This window comes from Hemitrygon akajei, chromosome 10, assembly GCF_048418815.1.
Source record: "Hemitrygon akajei chromosome 10, sHemAka1.3, whole genome shotgun sequence".
Taxonomy (NCBI): Eukaryota; Metazoa; Chordata; class Chondrichthyes; order Myliobatiformes; family Dasyatidae; genus Hemitrygon; species Hemitrygon akajei.
Genome location: NC_133133.1, coordinates 150,281,665 through 150,303,748, shown reverse-complemented (window position 1 = coordinate 150,303,748; position 22,084 = coordinate 150,281,665). Strand labels below are relative to the sequence as shown.

The 22,084-nt window shown below is 40.8% G+C and overlaps 1 protein-coding gene across 3 annotated transcripts in view; it reads right to left on the bottom strand.

The window, feature by feature from the left end:
• LOC140734818 (IQ motif and SEC7 domain-containing protein 3-like) overlaps positions 1-22,084 on the bottom strand; it is a 371,261-nt gene that overhangs the window by 251,096 nt on the left and 98,081 nt on the right. For all 3 annotated transcript variants that reach the window (XM_073059384.1, XM_073059385.1, XM_073059386.1), the window contains exon 2: positions 18,061-18,141. In XM_073059384.1, coding sequence (XP_072915485.1) covers positions 18,061-18,141 — 81 coding nt within the window. The remainder of the gene's footprint in view (positions 1-18,060; positions 18,142-22,084) is intronic.

Here is a 22,084-nt window from a genome sequence, read left to right as displayed (position 1 = left end):
CTAGAGATTGGAGCAAGTGACAACAAAAACCATTTTCTGCATATTTTAATACAATAACACCCATTTCCAGTGGAATTTATGGCCATAAGGAAATGGAACCAGATGCAACTCATGCCAGGGTTCAGAGCAGTAATATGAAACTTAGAACCTTCCATTTTAACCCACAGTGTAACAAGCACAACAGATTGGCATAAGCAATAATTAAAAGTCACAAGTATGCCAAATGTACATTGCTTCTGTCAGCCAGCAATATTATTATTCAATGTTTCCCGAAAAAATAATTTATTCATACCTGTGCAGAGAACGGATGGTAAAAACCTAAACTGGGATCTTCGCCAGTGGAGTATCTCACATTGATGAATGGACGATTGTTATAAAGGTATCAAATCAGTGTGAAGCACAATTACATGATGTGTTTGGTTGCTAAGCACAGTGATATCATGTATCTCTCTCTCTCTCTCCTTTGCACATCTCCTCACCTATATGAGGGCCTTTTCTGCAGCTTTCGATGACTGCCATGGAATGAGGCTATCTACAACATGATTAAAAACAGCAACGGGACAGCAGCCATAGTCTCAGCGGGTAGATATCACTAGACCTTACAGGTACTGCTTTAATGCAACTATTTGGGTGAGAAACACTCTGATGATTATTTAAGCATATTGTTTATCAGTTTTCCATTTTGTTGGATCACCCAAATTACTATGAGCCCAACATACTACACCTGCATAAAGTGACATCCAATTTCTCAGCCTATCTGAGGTCTCAATAACTCAATTCAGTTATTTGAGCACACAGTTATCTCATGTTTTTCAAAACTTGAATATTTTATTAGTTATCTGAGAGCTATTTCCATATTGATTTGCATAGAGTTCTGTGAAACTCAAGTTCAAAAGGCGGGATTTTGTGAAGTCAGCCACTGCACTTTCCTTTAATCAATGGGACATAGGTTGGAATACAGCCCAGACTGAAAGGATGAAAGTGATTTTTCTCTGCCATCTGGAGAGGTCCAATGCAAAATAAGCATTGACTAAGGGACAACAGTTCAGTGCATACATCTGTGCATAATTTGAGACTTTCAGGGAGGCCAATGAAAATGTCAGGTGAATTTTGAAGTGGTTGGTCTTCTCAGTTTGAGGTTAAATTGAGACAGACATGGAGAAGCAGAGACAGGGTCAAACCAGGAAGAAAAGAAACATAAAGATAAATATTGAGACAAAGGTAAATAAAGAATAAAATGGAAGCAGATCATGTAGCACCATGGTCCTGAAAAACGCTGTCTCGTTTTTACTGTGTACTGTACCAGCAGTTATGGTCAAAATGACAATAAAAAGTGACTTGACTTGACAATGTAAAAGGAAACAGAAATACAAAAACATCGGAGAGTATCCTAACTGATTGCATATCACCCTGGTGTAAAAATAGAAATGCCCAGGCACAGAAACACATACAGGAAGTGGTGGGTGCAACTCCATCCATTACAGGCAAAGCCCTTCCCACAACTGAGTACATTTGAATGGAGAACTGCCACAAGAAAGCAGCATCCATCATCAAAGACACCCCCATCTAGGTCTCGCTAATTGAAAAGAGGGCGAGTACGTTTTGTAAAAAGCTGAGTTCCGTAAAAATAAAAGTGGTGGATATGTCTCAGTCCATCAGAGGAAAAGCCTTGAATGCATCTCACTAGAAAGGAGCATTCTTCAAAGACCCCACCATTCAGGCTATGCTCTCTTCTCACTGCTGACACTGGGAAGGAGGTAAAGGAGCCATAGTCCCACACGACCAGGTTCCGTATAACCATGGTAGTCGCTATTACAGCTCGGGGCGTCAGAGTTCAATACTGGTACCGTGTGCAAGGAATTTGGACGTTCTCCCCATGACCATGTGGGTTTCCTCTGGGTGCTGCGGTTTCCTCTCACAGTCTGAATATCTACCAGTTAGCAGGGCAATTAGTCATTGTAAATTCTCCTGTGATTAGGCTAGTGTTAGATAGGTGGATTACTGAGTAGCGTGGTTCCGCCCCGTACCTCAAATTAAATAAGATATAAACCATCAGGCTCCTGAACTAAAGTAAGCATGGATCACATTACTCACTTCAGCCACCACAAACATGAACTGATACTACACCCTACAATCTCACTTTCAAGAGCTCTTTACAACTCATGTTCTCAGTATTATTTTTATTTGTACGATTTGGTTTCCTTGGGTGTTTGTTTGTTTATGTGTAGTTTTACATACATTCTATTGTTTTTCTTTATATTTCTGTCAATACCTGCAAGAAAATTAAACCCAGGGTAGTATATGGTAACAGATATGTGCTTTGATAACAATTTTTACTTTGAACTTTGAATATTTATATGGACAGCCAATGAGAGGCAAAGACATGGTCTTTGGACAGAAATAACAATGAAGCTGAAGATGTGGGTTTAGGCTCCCAGGGAATTTTAATTTTTGGCTCTGATTTGAATCCCAACAGCTGGAGGGGGAGAGAATCCTCACCACGGCGTGCTTCAGTCTTCTAATATTGAGGATGGGGATGACTTAAAAGCTCATTGTCCGATTAGAAGTTTAATTGTCCACCACCATTCACTGCCACGTGTGACAGGGCTAATATGACCTTCTTTGTAGTTTCTCCAAGTACAATCTTCTACACTGTGATGTGCTGGGACAATGGCATCAACCTGGGTGTCGCCAACAGCTCAATAAACTGATTAGAAAGGCTGTCTCTGTTAAAGGAATCAAACTGAACACACTGGAGGCCACAAGGGACCCTACAGAAATCCTGGCAGTTCTGGACAATGTTTCTCACTCTCATGCCACCTTGCTTGGCTGAACAGAGGAGCACTTTTAGTAACAGACAAAGACAACTGCGCTGCTCTAAAGAGCGTTAATATGAGGCCATTCTTACCCTTGGCCATTAGGCTGTATAATAAGTCAACCTCTAGCTGGGGGGAGTGATGATGCCCCTCCTGTTAGACTGAGTAACGTATTTTCTATTCTTTCTTACTTCTAATTATTGCAAATCTATGCACTTGTATTGCTACTGTGACACTGTAATTTTCTTTGGGATCAATAAAGTATCTATCTATGTATCAATCTAAGCACCTCATGCTTAGATGTCCCCAAAACAGGACCCTCAGAAATCTGAAATCTATTCTGAATTAAAGTTGATGTATGAGGGGTGATTGATAAGTTCATGGCCCAAGGTAGGAGTCAATTTTAGAAAACCTAGCACATTTATTTTTCAACATAGTCCCCTCCTACATGTACACACTTAGTCCAGCAGTTGTGGAGCATACAGATCCCTTCTTTGTGGAAGTGGTCCACAGCAGGGGTGATTGATAAGTTTGTGGCCTAAGGTAGAAGGAGATGAGTTAGTAACTTCAAACTTTCTGCATTATCACTGAAAGAGTTGAACTGCATGTGCATGTAACGAGAGTGTCTTGGACCTCCAGGTGGTTCACAACAGGGGTGATTCATAAGTTCTTGGCCTAAAGTAGAAGGAGATGAGTAATACAGCTCTCGTTACATGCACGTGCAGTTCAACTCTTTGAGTGATTATGCAGAAAGTTTGAAGTTAATAACTCATCTCCTTCTACCTTAGGCCACAAACTTATCAATCACCCCATGTTGTGGATCACTTCTGGAGGTCCAAGGTGCCGACTTCTACAAAGAAGGGACCGTATGCTCCACGACTGCTGGACTAAGTGTGTAAATGTAGGAAAAGTAAATGTGTTAGGTTTTCTAAAATTGACTCCTTCTACCTTAGACCACGAACTTATCAATCACCCCTCATATTTATATTTGATATTCAGCTTTTAAAATTAGCTTCCCAAAGTATCTTTGTGATTACTTTATTGAACCAGGTTTGGTCTCTTGGTTTAATAGTAATTGTAACTTGAGGGATATGGTGGGCCACTTGGTTACAAATTGTGATGAGCTGCTTTTCTGCTGTGGCTGATACTCTGCAATTCCTCATGTATGCCAAGTTTTGTTCTGCAGCATCTGTTTAAAGCCTATCCCTTTTGGCAGAGTGGTAGGGCCACACAACGCAGAATAGGATGTGAATCCATGGAAGCCTGCAGTGCACCACAATGAAATGAAGTGGCGTTTCTCTGCTGCATTATTTTCAACAACATCAATAATTAGCCATATCCAGCCTAAGGTCAGTTTACCAATTGTTAGTACCTTCTCCACAAATACCATCTCACTTCAAGAATAGGGTTACCAATTTCCCAAGGCTATGTAAGTTGATTAAATCAGATACATACTTTTATCCTTTACAAAATGCTCTTTAGTGTAGTGCAATTCAGCACCATTTATGCCGAGTCTTGTGGCGGTGATACACAGACGGGATCCACTTCAATTGCTTCTGTTTCAAACTTAAAAATATATTTAAAAGTATCAATTTTCAGTTTGGAATGGATGTCAAGTTTCTGAAACGGGCTGCATTGAAACTTCAGATATGTAGATCAGTCCTTCATTTGAATAATAAGAAGCCATCTATTTATGTTTCATCTTTTCCTTGGAAAGGCATTTCCAACCAACCATCTCTGAAATATTTCCTAGTTTACAATAATGACTAAAGTTAAAAAGTATTCAATTGATTACAAAATACTCTAGGAAAATCCTGAAGATTTGTAAAGAGCTACACAAATGCAATTATTTGTTGCTGCAGTGGTTACATTTACCGTCAACAAAAGAATTATAGGGTTGGAAGTTGTAAAGCACATAGAAACAGCTGCTAAAACAACTCTGCACAGTGGGACACAGTTTTTCAGGCTGCAGCAGATGGAGTTTCTTATGTGCATGATGTGAGAGGTTTCAAACACAGAAGTGGCATCGTTCCCAGACCTCCAGCATGGTTACACACAGTAACCTCACACATACCTTACTCGGCCCTTCCCACTGATCTCCCTTCTGGCACTTAAGTATGTCATGTATTACACCTGCCCTTACACCTCCTCGCTTGCCACCATTCATTTCACCTGCAGGGCCATCTACCTGATGCAGATTAGAGAATACCTTGTTGAGCACCTTCACTCTGTCCAACGCAAGAAGCAGGATCTCTGCATGGCTTCCCATTTCAATTCAACTTCCCATTCCCATTCTCACATGTCTGTCTCTACTGCCATGATGAGGCCAAACTCAGGTTGGAAGAGCAATACCTCATTTTCCATCCAGATGGCCTCCTTCCTGATGGTATGAACATTGATTTCTCTAACTTCCAGTGAATTTTCTCCTATCCCTTCTTCTCTTATTTTTCATTCCCTATTCTGGTTATCCTCTCACTCCTTTTCCTCATCCGCCCATAACCATCTCTCATTCCCTTCCTCCTTCCTTTCTTCCATGGTCCACTTTCCTCTATCAGTTTCCTTCTTCTTTAACCCTTTATCTTTTCCACCTATCCCCTCCCAGCTTCTTACTTCATCACCCCTCTCTCACCCACCCACCTTCCCTCTCACCTTGTCTCACCTATCATCTTCTTACTTGTGCTCCTTCCCCTCCCCCACCTTCTTATTCTGGCTTCTGCCTTCATTCTTTCCCGACTCTATGAAGGATCTCAGACCAAAACATCGACTGTTTATTTCCCTCCATAGATGCTGCCCAACTTGCTGAGTTTCTCCAGCGGTTTGAGCGTGTTGCCCAATAATTCATATTTGATCAGGCCTTCATCCTCATGTAAAGACCTGCTCTTCTAGTTCAGACCAATACCATTTCTCAAGTGAATGTACCATATCCATTCTGCAGCAGTGACATCAAATGTGCTCTACTGCTGACTGATGTCCCTGTCTCTTTATAATGCCTCATCATGTACATTGAAACCAGCCACTAAACCCTACTTTGTGAACTATATGTACATTGGAAGTGCCTACATAATTTATGATCAATTTGCACTGTTATAAAATAGCATAAAAACACATGCTACGTGAGTGAATTTCTAGCCCACTGGTTGCCCACAATCCAAAATCTTTATCCGTGTACAGTATCCTACGTCTATATAGCCATGGATCACTGAATTTTGGCAATCCTGATTATATTATTCACTGCTGAAGTGAAACCTAAATGCCTGGGCTATTTAAATGGCATTGTGTTTGAGCTCTGCGTAAGAAAAGCTCAATCATTAAACTTCTATATACTTAAAATCTCCTCCTACTTCATTAGGAGTTTGAGGAGATTTGCTATGTCATGAAAGATCGCAGCAAATTTTCTCAGATGTAGGGTGGAGAGCATTTTGATTGGTTGCATCACCGTGTGGTATGGAAACTCCCAAGTGCAGGATCAGAAAAAGCTGCAGAGGGTTGTAGGTTCAGCCTGCTCCATCGTGGGCAAACCATTCCCCACCCCATCAAGGTGGATCATTCACTAATCACACACCAACTAGGACATGCATATTTCTCATTGCTACCATCAGGGAGGAGGTACAGAATCCTGAAGACCTACTCTCAGTGTTTTAGGAACAGCTTCTTCCTTTCCATCACTGGATTTCTGAACAGTAGATGAATCCATGAACACTACCTGACTATTCCTCTGATGGCCTATTGAGTTTTTACTGTGACTAATAGTAACTTTTTCACGTCTTGCACTGTACTGCTGCCACAAAACAACTAGTTTCACAACATATGTCAGTGATTATATCCCTGACTGCATTCTGAATTCTCCTAAACCATGAAAATGATCCCAAGTCCTTTCTCACCACTTCCTCCAAGCTTTCCTGGAAAACCTTAGCCTTTATTCTCCAAGATGGAGAACTACAAGGGTGTTCTCTCCCGTTCACTGATACGAGTTTTCTGTGTGTGCCTGGAAAGTCAGCGCTCATAACTATATTGTAATTCCTTTGCTCAAAGATAAACACTCAGTTAATGCTTCATACTGTATCTTGTTCAATTACTCAATTTCTGAACCCGCATACATAAGGAAAGAATTAATACCAAATACTAATAAGTCTGAAGTAGAATATTACTCTAATATTTATAACAACCCCAAAATATTGAACTGGCTCCACTAATACTGTGCAGCATTGTGACAGCATTCTTAAGGCAGCACTGTGTGTTGATACTACTGCTGGTAGGAAGGGACATGTCCATCATGAATTAAGCTGAGTCCAGCTTCTTAGGTTCCTGCACATTTGAATTGCCATAGCAGACCACAATGCAATCAGTCAGGATTCTTTCTATGGTATGTCTGCAGAAGTTTGTTAAAGTATTTGGTAATATGTTGAATTTCCTTAAACCTCTAAGAAGGTAAAGTTAATACCCAGGAACTTAAAGTTGCTGACCCTCTCCACCACCAATCCACCAATGTAAAATGGAGCATGTTTTTCTTCCTTCCCTTCTGAAGACAATAATCAGCTGTTTAGCTTCACTGATGCTGAATGAGAAGTAGTTGTTCTGGCACCACTTAACCAGTTGTACTATCTCCCTCCTGATGCTGATTCATCGCCACCCATCCTCTGTCCAATAATTGGGGTGTCATTGACAAATTTGTACATAAATATGAAAGGATATTAAAGGATATTAAATTTTACATGGAAGCCAGCATCGCTGTGGGCTTTTAATGGAACACAAAATTTATTCCATTTTGTTATTACAGATTGATAAAGCCTTTATTTAACTTCTAAAACTTACTAGGTTGGCAAAAACTCATGAAGCTCCAGAATTCCTTCTGGACATTTTTGTAGCACACAATAATTGCACTACTCATTAAGGACCAATAAAATATTATGAACAGGATATCCTTCTCAAAGGGAGCGTAGGCAGAGGAATGAAGCGAGTATGCAATAGCCCTACCTCCAATTCATGAGCCATTTTACAGTGGTTCACCCATGCTAGAACCAGGCTGGTAAATGCATTCACCATTTTGCTTCACTCTCAGCTCGTGGCCTCAGCCTGTCATCAGTTTACCTTGCGAAGGAAATGGTCGGCCATCATCTTAAGCATTTGCTGCCAGCGTAGTGGTATTACTTCCAGAGTACTGTGTGATTGGGAATTCTAGGATTCTGACCCAGCAGCAATTAAGGAAGTGCAATCTATGCGTAGGTGAAAAGGTAATGTGATCTGGAAGTGAAGTTAGAGGTGAAGGCATTCCCACTCACCATATGTAAATGGTAAACTTCATGACTCTGAATTGCTGAGTTTACTATGGCAGCATTTTTCCGAGCTCATGTACAGTGCATACTGTCGCTCAGGTATGGGTTCAGTGCAAAGAGTGGATGCTTAAGCCCAAAGATACAGCCTGTAATCATTTCAAGTCCCAGATCTATGTTCTCTAGAAGCCTGCACTCTGGGAGCTGAAATGTGATGATGAAGCATCATGAAATGTTGATTTAGACTACAAATCCCAGTATAGGAATAGCAGGATCTCCTGTGAAAGCCCAGTGGAACTTTATGTAATATCTTCCATTACAATGGCGAATATGTTTTGACGTTTTTCAAATTGACTGCGAACTCAGAGCCCATGAACAGAGATTTCAATAAATCAATGTCACCATTCTCAAACAATGAGTTCAATCAGTACTCTCCCTCACACACAGATACATCGAGACATGGATAGAAACTCAATATTACCTAGGAAATCTTTCCAAGCATATAAGCATCTTTTACTGAAATATGTCACCTCAGTTCTCTACTTAAACAGCAAGAGCTAGGGTAAAAGACACTGCTTTTCAAGGATTAAGGCACTTCCACCTCTCAGCATACCTGACTTCACACGGCAATGTAATTGATGCTGATGCTCACAATGCCTGTGTTTTCTTCAAAACAAATGTTCTAAACACTACTGAAAGTTGAGGATGATGGAGCCAGCATTGAAGGCTTTTACTCCCCAAGTAACAGGGGTATTAGACTTACCAATTGAGGAAAAGTTGTAAGGGCAAAGTTGAAGGTGAGTGGGGAAAAAATTAAACAGCTTGAAATTGAGGGTAAAATGCTGAAAGAGGTGGAATCCCCGGTCCTTCCGTGTCAAGTCGAATGGGCCCCTGAGCTTTAACTACCTGATCTCAACCAAGACCATTCCTGGATGGTACCACTTCATTCAGTATCTCTGGACAACAAAATGTAAAATCAGCCACATTTTGCTCTCCTGTTTAATACCCAGTAGTCGTGCGGCAGTAAGACATGAAATAAAGTTCAATTTGTTCCCAAATAATCCCCTATTCCTCACCACTTACCAAACTTCACTGTGTTTTCATATATATAAGTATATGCAATTGAGAAATGCCTGAGTGAACTAAAACTGGTTGAAACAAGCCAAAACACCATCATCAGGAGGAAATAATGAGAAAAGGGTTTCAATTGATAACAATTAGGAATGAGGAATGCTTCTGCAGCCTCTGATGAAACCACACACTGCAATTGACTTTCAAATTACCAGGTTTGATATCACAGGTGAATGGAATTCAAGACCCCAGTGGCATTAAAAATAAAATATCATCATTTAAATCAGTGAAGCACAAAACAATATTTTCATCAGTAATCACCATGTATTCAAACAGAAAATGACACTTCTAACAGGACACCCATCCGACACCACGTCAGGCACTTTGGTTGGTGCCTCTTTAATTAGAGTATGACATTTTGCTCTCTAGCCAACAAGATACAATTACATTGAAAACTGCTGAAAGAGCAGTGAAAGGATGGGTCAAGGACATTAAGTTATCTGTCAGCAAAGTCTACATGGCTGTTGTAATTGCCCCAATATTTAAAGACCAAATAAGAACATAAGAAATAGGAGCAGGAGTAGGCCATCAGGCCCATTGAACCTGCCCCGCCATTCAATAAGATCATGGCTGATCTGTCTGTAAACTCAGCTCCATCTATCTGCCTTTTCCCCATAACCCTTAATTACCCTACTATGTAAAAATCTATCTAACTGTATCTTAAATATATTCAGTGAAGAAGCCTTAACTGCTTCCTTGGGCAGAGAATTCCACAGATTCACCACTCTCTGGGAACAACAGTTTCTCCTCATCTCCGCCCTAAATCTTCTACCCTGAATCTTGAGGCAATGTCCCCTAGTTCTAGTTTCACCTACCAATGGAAACAACTTTCTTGCTTCTATCTTATCTATCCCTTTCAAAATTTTGTATGTTTCTATAAGATCCCCTCTTATTCTTCTGAATTCCCGAGAGTATAGTCCTAGGCGACTCTGAAATGCAAGGCAGCTTTGAAAAAGTTCAATTACCTCTTATTACAGTCCTAGAGAGAAAGTGTGACTTTAGACAGGCAGCAGCAGAAGTCAACGTTGAATCCAAGTCAATCCTGTTGATATTTGGTATAGTCCATCTTCAGTAGAATTTAATGACCTACAGTCCCTGATTTTTAATCCAGCTGCAATATGCTCATCTGGGATTTTAAAAATGTGTTTAAACCTTGGAGTTTCTAGGTCTGTGTGTCTCAAAACCCTGGGGCATTGCTTTCACCCTGAACATGATGGAATAGAATTGCTTTAGTATTTCTCACCAATGCCCTCTTAGCATGCTCTATTTTTTTTTAAAGTTAGGTTTGATACCAGTTTCCTCCTTGAACAGTAACTCATTGCAGAATGCAACTGCACATACCATATACACACAGTGGCCACTTTGGTAGGTATCTCCTGTATCCAATGAAGTGGAAACTGAGTATATGTTCATGCTCTTCTGCTGCTGTATCTCATCTACTTTAAGGGTCAATGTGTTGTGCATTCAGAGATGTTCCTCTGCACACCATTGTTGTAATGTGTGTTTATTTGAGCTGCAGTCAGTTTGAAACAGTCTGGCCATTCTCCTCTGACTTCTCTGATTAGAAAGCATTTTTGCCCACAGAAATTACTCTTGCTGGATTTTTTTTTGTTTACTGCACCATCTCTGTAAACTCTAGAGACTGCTGTGCATGAAAATTCCAGGAGATCAGCAGTTTATGAGATACTCAACCACTCTGTCTGTCACCAACAATCATTCCATGATCAGTCATTTAGATCACATTTCTTCCCCATTCTTATGTTTCAATAGGTAGGTACATTTAATGTCAGAGAAATGGATACATTATAAATCCTGGAATTCTTTTTCTTCGTAAATATCCATGAAAACAGGGGTGCCCTGAAGAATGAATGACAGTTAAATGTTAGAACCCCAAAGCACCCCCCCAGCTCCCCTCCCTCCCACACACAAACAGCAGCAAAGCAACGACCCCCCTCCCCCGCCAGCAAAAAGCATCGGTGCCCCCCAATCAATCTGAACAACAACTAAACCTCTTAACCATGTCTGCATGGGTTAATGCATTGAGTTGCTGCCACATGGTTGGCTGATTGAGCTGAACCCAGCACATTTTGTTTTGGTTTTTTTGAACTTGGCTTTTTACAAAATGTACTCACCCTCTTTTCAATTAGTACTTTTTTCCCCTGTTAAAATAACACCTCACTAGAGCACTTTAGACCTCTTGTGAACGTCTCCTTTTGGCTGCCATTCTGAACACTGAAATTTTTCAGATACAGGTTCTTCCCAGTTTATGTCTGGCCAGTTTATGTAGAGCTCATACATACAAATAAGCATCTGGGAGACCAGTGGAATAGGTTTACTGGCTGCTAGGAACTTGGTTCATGGCTGCATTTCTGCTTTACAACTGTTTGGAATACAAAGAACAAAACCCTCGAATAACCTGGGGAGAAACTGTACTGTTCACAGTTCAATTCTCCACCACTAGGAATCAGCCTCATAACCATAGTCACATTAAAGGCACGTACCCAAGTATCTTTGTAATCATCACTATTGGAGTCAAACAATTTGATTCACTTTGAAAATCAATTCACAATCCATCTTCATACAACATACTATTTCTCAATCTCAAGATCTCAAACTTGCTCAGTTCCAGTTAAAAAAAAAACTCAACGGCCCACAGTTGACCACAATGAAATAATTATTTTCTTAGTAGTGTTTTTATTAACATTTTTAGTGAAAAATTATATTTGGCACCAAAGTACGATTTAGAAAACTATACAGTGCACTGGTAAACATGTCATCCATCAACATATGTATATCTACTACTGTAGGGGCTTGAGGAGGGGCATAGTAATGGACTTTAAAGAAAGGTACAGAAATGATAAGAACTTTGCTAATGCCTGCACTGCAATACAGTCTGATCCATGAAATCCTGAAATCCACTGGAATTACCCCAAAACTGGATTGGCTCTAAGAATGGAAGAAAATAATGCTTCACACAAGACAAGAGCTGGGCAATGTCAGTATGATAGTTTAAGGCAGATTAAAACTTTTTCAAAGCTGGCTTGCATTTCTGGTGGGAAAGAGAAGGAATAATTGAACACATCTGTGCAAAATTCTTTTTACTAGAATAGCTGATGATTAGTTCTGAAGAGCTCCCATTTCACCTTTCTTTACAATATCCTTCCTTCAATCACTCCATCCTACCAAGCAGCCTTGTTTTAATATCCCATTATGTGCTCCTGTTGTAATGTTTGTTGGAGCACTTACAGTATCCATGCTTTCCTCAGGGAGTACGCTGATTTGTGAACAGCATGTAAATATGCAACATATCTGGATTGAAATTCTGCATTAGAACTGATCAGTCTATAAAACTATAGAAGTTGTGTAGACTGATCAATGCACTGTACCCAAGGAGAATATATGGACTGAACAATGCATCACACAAAGAGAAACTGTATTGATTGATTAATGTACTAATAGGTTGGGTTAACAAGAATAACAGTTTTCACTATTTGCTTTTGGAAATATACTGCTTTATGCATTCATCTTTCCTTCCTTTCTTCCAAACATCCATCCTCTTTTTAGTTAGTGGCTCCATCAAAGGAGAGTCCCTTCAACTCAGCATTCTCCATCTGCAGCAACAAAAGTGGCTCCTTTGGGGGCTTGGGTCAGTTTTTAGTGGATTGCTTGGTTCAGCAGCACTAATGCAATTTTATTCTCCCTTAGAGTCCACCAGAGAGGAAAGGAGGGATTGACATTAATTCCAGAAACAACAAAGGGGCTTAACTCCACTATAATGAATCACTTTCTGTCCCAGCTCTTCCTCACACTTGACAGAAAATTTCATTATGCTGTTTGCTCAAAGACATTTGTGTCCCAGTGCCTGCGCCTAGCAGGGGAGGGGGAAATATTCGGATGGACTGGCAGGCACATAAAATAAAAATGATGGAATCTTGCGGAGTCAGAACACAGGACTGATTTTAACTCTGCATGGCCCTGGGGCTATTAATAGGAGATGCGTTTGAGCTGCCTGCCAAATGCACTTGCCAGGAGCCATTAGTGATTCAAATAATTGAGTCTGATTCACTGCACACAGGGATTGCCAGCATTAAGCCAATGCTCAAAGGAGCTCACCGGTTGGGGAGGGAATGGGAAGGGTCAACAAATCTGACATGGAACTGAGCTAGAAAATAACTAGCTGGATGGGATGAAGGAAATGGCATGGGAAGGACAGCAAGACTGGCAGCAGGTTGAAAAATCTATACTCCTTCTGGCGTCACAGAAATCTTTATGGTAGCACACATTACCCATGTTTGTAAATGGATCATAACAAGCAAGCTGTACCCTTAAAGACTTCTGGTAAGGTCCTTCTAAGCTCAGTGTCAAGGGACAGAACATGCTAAACATGTCCTTTAAATATGAGCACCATAAATTGTACATCAAGGAACATTCAACCGTATCCAACATATGCATAGCAATTCACCTGAAACAGACAAGCACAAGACTGGCTTTGTCAAAACTAAAGGGGAGCAGATGGGTTAAGAGGGTCAATGAGCTAAGTTCAATACTTTCATTTTCAGACACTATGAAGACTGGACTGAACATAAAAATATTGCATTAGATTAAATGAGTAGTTACTGTACACTTTCATTCATTATTCAAGGGCCTACATTCTAGCATTTAGACCTTTCTCCTTAACCTAAGATCACAGTCAATGGTTTGCTCCTGGGCCTTCACGAATGTTACCTTAAAACCAATCAATAGAGGTACCCATGACCATCAAAGGCCTTACTCCACAGCTTACCACAGGTGCCACAGATGTGAATGGGCAAATGAGACAAGGGTTGTGGATAGCATTTAGTATCTTGAACGCTTACACTGGGCCAAGAACGTCTATCTCACAGAATGGATAGGAAAGAATGTAATATCTTTTCTCTCTCTCTTTCTCTCTCTATCTCTCTGTCTCTGTCTCTCTCTGATAGATAGATAGATAGATAGATAGATACTTTATTCATCCCCATGGGGAAATTCAACTTTTTTTCCAATGTCCCATACACTTGTTGTAGCAAAACTAATTACATACAATACTTAACTCAGTAGAAAATATGATATGCATCTAAATCACTATCTCAAAAAACATTAATAATAGCTTTTAAAAAGTTCTTAAGTCCTGGCGGTAGAATTGTAAAGCCTAATGGCATTGGGGAGTATTGACCTCTTCATCCTGTCTGAGGAGCATTGCATTGATAGTAACCTGTCGCTGAAACTGCTTCTCTGTCTCTGGATGGTGCTATGTAGAGGATGTTCAGAGTTATCCATAATTGACCGTAGCCTACTCAGCGCCCTTCTCTCAGCTACCGATGTTAAACTCTCCAGTACTTTGCCCACGACAGAGCCCGCCTTCCTTACCAGCTTATTAAGACGTGAGGCGTCCCTCTTCTTAATGCTTCCTCCCCAACACGCCACCACAAAGAAGAGGGCGCTCTCCACAACTGACCTATAGAACATCTTCAGCATCTCACTACAGACATTGAATGACACCAACCTTCTAAGGAAGTACAGTCGACTCTGTGCCTTCCTGCACAAGGCATCTGTGTTGGCAGTCCAGTCTAGCTTCTCGTCTAACTGTACTCCCAGATACTTGTAGGTCTTAACCTGCTCCACACATTCTCCATTAATGATCACTGGCTCCATATGAGGCCTAGATCTCCTAAAGTCCACCACCATCTCCTTGGTCTTGGTGATATTGAGACGCAGGTAGTTTGAGTTGCACCATATCACAAAGTCCTGTATCAGTTTCCTATACTCCTCCTCCTGTCCATTCCTGACACATCCCACTATGGCCATGTCATCAGCGAACTTCTGCACATGGCAGGACTCCGAGTTATATTGGAAGTCTGATGTGTACAGGGTGAACAGGACCGCAGAGAGTACGGTTCCCTGTATATCTCTCCCTCTCTATCTCTTTCTCTGTCATGCATCTCAGAATTCTCACAGGATGATGATTGTAGAGGCTTTGAAAATGTATAGCCAGTGATAGACAGTAAGATACTGAAAGGAATGTGATATCATAATCAGTCAACTATGATCTTATGACAGGAGATGTGGACTATTTCTCCTCCTAATTTATATATTTTTATGTAATTTAATTCTTTTTTAAAATTTCTCCATTCCCAAAAGCCCAAAAGGCTTAAGCTATTTTAATGATAATTTTCAGTCTGGAAAATAAATATCGACTGAGATAACTCATGGTATTGAGTCATTTGTACCAGAACTTCAGAAAAATGACAATGCCAAATTCCCAGCAGGAATTTTTCATCATCATTTGAGCAGATTCCTACCCATAAAGGGAAGATCTTGAAGAGTTGGAAATGTAGGCTTTTGACTGGCAGAGACAAGACTTAACAATTATATCACGTATAGCATTGATCATGTGCACTAGACTATATAATTGCTAGGAAAAGTATTTATTAAAGAAAATTGGGAAATTACCACATCTATTGCAAAGCCCGTGATTTCCTTGTTACTAGTTAAAGGACTCTGCCTGAGCAGGTCTTAGTCAATGAAGTGTGACACTGAGAACAATTTCACACGGTTCTCTCTTCCTTAACTTAATTCTTACCACAGTGCTTCCATAAGGCTGAAGACCACATCCCACCATCAACTCCTGTCCCGACAACCACTGAATCCCCAAACCTGATAGCACTGGACTGCTCAACAATCTGCCTGCAAACCCAAATGTCATTCCAACTAAATGAAAAAGAAACAACCCATCACACCACCCCTAACTCTAACTCTTTCTTACTTTCCCAGTCCTGATACGGGATCTTCAAGCTGAAGTGTTAAATTTGTTCCTCTTTCTAGCATTTTCTACTTTTACCCCTCTTCCAACCCCTGCATTGCTAGCCTGGTCTTTGCTTGCTCTGCTGATCACAGGTACAATTCCCACCACACCTCTTCTATGGATGAATGTTCCCAACCTTCATTCCATACTTACAAGCCCAGCTCTTAATTCTGACCAGGAATTCAGCCCTCAGATCTCTGGATCCAAATCCCAATTTTCAGGCCTGCTTTGATCATGAACCAGAATTTTGCTCTCAACCTTATCACAGGCCGGCTAGCACTGCCCATTGCCAAATCATGAGGCAAAATATTATATTCGATTTGGAATCATGCACTGTTAAGCTTCTGACCAGTGCATACTGTTCTCTAATTCTCAATTGGTGCTCAGAAATTGATTTTCCAGTATCCGGCATAAATAAGGCACTGGAATGCCTTCATTAAGCATTTAATTATAGGACAAGGCAGGCAAAATCATTTTAACACAAGGTTACAGGTTACCTCTCTGAATTGTTATGCCCAGTTTTGGTCAGTTCATATCATAAGTGATATCAAGATTTTGTAAAGGATAGGGAGGAAGTCTACTAGATCCATTTGTCGTATAAAGTACCCTAATTATCAAAGTAGTGGAGTGAAATAGAAATTCAAAGTGTGGTCCAATTAAGATACTTATGATGATCAAAATGAATGAATGTTATTCCGGCTGACAGAGTATGAAAAGATTATGTAATTGATTTGGGAGGACTCCATTGTCACTATTTTTACTTGACTAACACCAGATCCAAGTTAAATATCAGAACATGGTTCTATTTTTCCCCAGAAAATGGTTCTTTGGAATAGGGTGCCAGCTCCATTAATGATCATCAAGTCACTAGATTATTTTAAAGAGATATTCGACTTCTAGCTGCAGGGGATATCACCCTACTGAAGTAGGCTATTGGAGGGAATTCAACATCATCTCTTCTGGCCTTGATTCAGTGAACTGAATGTGTTGGAGAAGAGCTTCCCATTTTTTTATCTGGCAATATTAATGGTATTTGCTAACATTTTCATTTGCTTTGCTTGGAAGATCATCTGAGTTTGTGGTGTTTGGGTATTTAAGTACTGTAATTTCAAGGGACAGACAAGGGACACCTGAGTTTTATTATTTGTATTACATTTTTCAGACATATCCATCTGAGATCACTAAACAGAATCTATGCCAAACAACAGCATTTAGTTTAAAAGCAATTTCACAAAGCATTTCAGATTCTTTTCTCTTATTAAGCCAACTAAATCCTTGTGAAGCTCCAAGGGAGTAAGTGTTTCTCCAGAAACTTCAACTGAAGTGACTAGTCTTCCAGCACAATGACAACAATATCTTTGATATTGATGATCCAAGTCAGTCTATTCCCATTTTCCACAGCAGCAACTAGATACACTTCCATAAGCAGCCACTGGATAGCAATGCAGAAAAAAAAACCTTGGCTGCTTTCTCTCTGTTTAACAAAAGGATGGTGAAGATAAATTACTTCAGAGATGCAATATTGAACTTAAATCCAGGATCTTTCCAATCAATAAGGCTTGATTACAAACATGTTTAAACAACTAAAACATCAATGTGCAATTATGCATTATCTTATGCAGCATTGCTGGGTATGCAATATTCCAAACTCCAAAATGGCAGCCGCATTACACAATGTAAAAGTGATTGATCTAACACCGAACAGTGCTTTGGCATTTCATGAAATACTTACAGAGCACTTGAAGCTGGGACAGAGGCACCAATACCTCATATTGTCCCAACATCACAGCTCAAGGCTACAGTAACATGATGGGACTTCAGGTCGAAGTTTCAGAACCAGACCAATCTGATTCTGCTTGAACATGACCCAGAGAAGCAGCAGGTTGATTTATTGATGTCCAAGTGTGGTTAGATTCTCAGCAGTGATGGAGAGGTCACATTACTGGCGGCTGCTTCTCCTTTCACTTCACCTCCTCGCAGCCCTCCACTTAATTGGCAAATAGAAAATCCCTGCACATACCTGGAAGAATGCGCACTTGAGGGGAGTTTCTGATCTGCGTCAGCTGCCGGGCAGCAGAACTGGTGTAAAACATTCTCATTCCTGTAGGAGAAGATGGAAGAAAACAGAAATTAGTCCAGTTTCTGGTGCAATATCTGATAAAGGGAAGCATTTGGCAGGGTGAAATTATTTGACCAGTGAACAGATCAGCTGTTTTAATCACACCGTTTAACAGATTAGGAAATGCAATCTCAGCAACATGATAAGGCAGTGCATTGGCACAGTCCCTATTACCTGGGCCAAATCAAACCCATACTGAAGAGCTCATCTTTGTTCATTACAGGGAAATTTGAACAGTGAGTACGAAATCTTAGTTGGTAGAATTTGTTGGCTTTTCTGGGGGGGGGTGGGGGGGAGGAGAAAACAGAATGACTAATGGGAAAAATCAAAGCTCAAAGAAAAATTATTATCCAGTACATACAGTATATGTTACCATATACCACCCCGAGATTTATATTTTGCAGGCACTTACAGGAAAAAAATGCAAATAAAATCAAAAGCTAATACTGAGAACGAGTTGGAAAGAGTCTATTAAAGTGAGTCTGTGGGTCATAGAATCAATATAGAGTAGAGATGTATGACGAGGTGATGGCTATAGGTAACAGTTATTCCTGAACCTGAGGAGTGCAGAACCTAAATGGAAATGTTGTTACATTGATGCATGAGAAATTGCTCTTTGAAAGGCCAGTGCTGAATTGTAAAGGCAGAATAAAATGCCAAAGTCACTTCACTGCAGCATCTCTCAACAAAGCCAAATTTGCTTAACTACGTAATTCAAAGCACTGTGGTCACAACATGCCACATACTCGTGATATGAAAACAGAGCACAATAAGATCCCGTGATGTAAAATATTCATCAAGTCAAACTATCTAGGTCATGATGCTTTGATGTCAAAGGTTTAGTTTAATGAATATCTTTAGTTTACTGAATACTGCATCATCTCCTAATAGTACAAGTATCCAAATTAGCCCTGGGATAAATAGAAAGCACATTAGTACAAAATGTCTCTAGTAGAAATCAATCCAATCCGAAGGTGGGAAGGTGATCAAAAATTCTGAGCTTTAGGATATGGCAATACAGTAAGAGAGCAAAAACAAAGTGGCATCTTCTGGCTATTAGAACCAGAAAAAAAGACATATTCAAATACTGAAACATAAAGTCTGTCACCATCATTTCAGATTCAGTTTATTGTCATTTAGAAACCACAAATGCAATGCAGTTAAAAAATGAGACAACGTTCTTCCAGAATGATATCACAAAAGCATATGACAAAACAGACTCCACCAGAAAATCCACATAACGTTTGGCAATCCCCAATCCAGAGTCCGGAGAGGCTGCTGCGTATTAATATCACGCTACTGTTTTAGCGCGTTCCCCGGAAAGGAGCTCCAGATCCACCAGACAAACAAGACTAAAAACTAAAGTTACAACATACAGTTACAACAGTGCAAACAATAGCATAATTGAAAAAAAACTATGGGCACAGTAAAAATAGTCCAAAGATGTTAAAGGACTATAAGTTCAAAAGAAATCACCACACAATTTCCACAAGTCCACAGGGTCCTGACAGACTCGCATTCCCACGCCGGCAGCAGAAGGGAATACCCCCACTATGCACTTACACGGCGCCGCCCGACTCAGCCTCGCAGATGCAGCACACAATGAAAGCTCTGTCGAACCCAGCCTCGCAGACGCAGCACACACCAAAAGCGATCTGACCGTAGCGGACTCCGAGTCCGTCGAACCTCCGAGCCGATGACCATCCCCTTCGGCACAGCTTCTCCAAGCACCATCCTCTGCCAAGCATATTAAGATGGCCCCGCCAACGGCCATCGACAACGCGACCCCGGGGACTGGGGTCCTGTTCTTCCCAGCAGAGTTCCGGACCTCACAGCAGCAGCAGCAACGAAGAAGGTCTTCCTGGAGATTTCCCAATGTTCCTCCGTGCTCCCACGCCCGTTTTCAATCGACTATGATTGTGCACAGCACCCACTTCACAAATAATAGATAATCAACTCCAGAGTGGCCGCTGCAAGCTGCGTCACGCCACCATCTTGGCATTTATATGACAAATCAGTATCATGAAACAGTTTTAACTAGCTTTTGGAGGAATAATCTGCTGGAGGAACTCCGTAGGTCGAGCTGCATCTGTGGGAGGAGATGAATTGTAGACTTTTTTGGGTCAAAATGAATATTGCAGACAGGTGCAGGCAGCTCCATCATGGGAGATCTGAGAGATTCAGTGTAGAGTAATAGAGCCATAGTGTCATAGAAAATTACAGCACAGAAACAGGTCCATTGGCCAATATAGTCTGTGCCGAGCCATTTAAACTGCCTATTCTACTCCCATCAACCAGCACTGGGACCACAGCCCTCCATACCCCTGCCACCCATGTAACTATCCAAACTTCTCTAATGTTGAAATCAAGCTCACCTGAACCATTTGTGCTGGCAGTTTGTTCCACACTCTCATGACCTTCTGAGTGAAGAAGTTTCCCCTCATGTTCTCCATAAACTTTTTACCTTTCACCCTTAACCCATGACCTCTAGATGTAGTCCTGCCCAACTTCAGTGGAAAAAGCCTGCTTGCATTTACCCTATCTATACCCCTCATAATTCGTACCTCTATCAAATCTCTTCTCAATCTTCTACTTCCTAAGGAATAAAGTCCAAACCTATTCAATCTGTCCTTCTAACTCAGGTCTTCCAGTCCTGGCAACATCCTTTCAAACTTTCTCTGCACTCTTTCAACCTTATTTACATCTTTCCTGTAGGAAGGTGACCAAAACTGTACAAAATAATCCAAATGAGGCCTTACCCACATCTGATACAGCTTCAACATTACATCCCACCTTCTGTACTCAATACTTTGATTTCCGAAAGTCAATGTGCCAAAAGCTTTCTTTACAACCCTGTCTACCTGTGACACCACTTTCACTGAATTATAGACCTGTATTTCCAGATTCCTTTGTTCTGTCATGTTCCTCAGTGCTCTGCCGTTCATTGTGTAAGGCCTACCCTGACTGGTCCTCCCAAAGTGCAACACCTCACACTGGTCTGCATTAAATTCCATCTGCCATTTATCAGCCCATTTTACCAGCTGGACCAGATGCCACTAGAAGCTCTGATAGCGTTCTTCACTGCCCACTACACCCCCAATTTTGGTGGCATCCACATACTTAGTGATGTATTTGACCATATTATCAGCCAAATCATTGATATAGATGACAAACAACAATGGACCCAGCATCACTCCCTACAGCACTCTACTAGCACAGGACTCCAGTCAGAGAGGCAACCATCTACTACCGCTCTCTGGATTCTCCCACAAAACCAATGTCTAATCCAATTTACTACCTCATCTTAAATGCCAAGCGATTGAACCTTCTTGACCAACTTCTATCTGGGACCTTGTCAAATGCCTAGCTAAAGTCCATGTAGACAACATCCACTGCCTTACCTTTATCAACCTTCCTGGTAACTTCCTTGAAAATCTCTATGAGGTTAGTTAGAAATGACCTACTACACACAAAGCTATGCAGAGCCTTCCTAATCAGTCCCCATCTATCCAAATACTCATATATTTGGTTCCTTAGAATACTTTCCAATAACTTTCCCCCTACTGATGTTAGGCTCACCTGCCTATAATTTCCTGGTAAATTTTCAGAGCCTTTCTTAAACAGGGGAACAACATTAGCTGCCCTCCAATTCTATGGTACCTCACCTGTCACTAAGGATGATTTAAATATCTCTGCTAAGGCCGCCATGATTTCTGCACTTGCCTCCCACAGGATCCAAGACAACACCTTGTCAGGCCCTGGGGATTTATCCACCCTAATTTGCCTCAAGATAGAAAACAGCTCGTCTGTAATCTGTTTCAGGTGCTTGACTTCGCTGTTGCTTTGCCTCACTTCTATAGATTCTGTGTAAATCTTCCAAATAAATACAGATGCAAAAGTACATTTAAGATCGCCTGCACCTCTT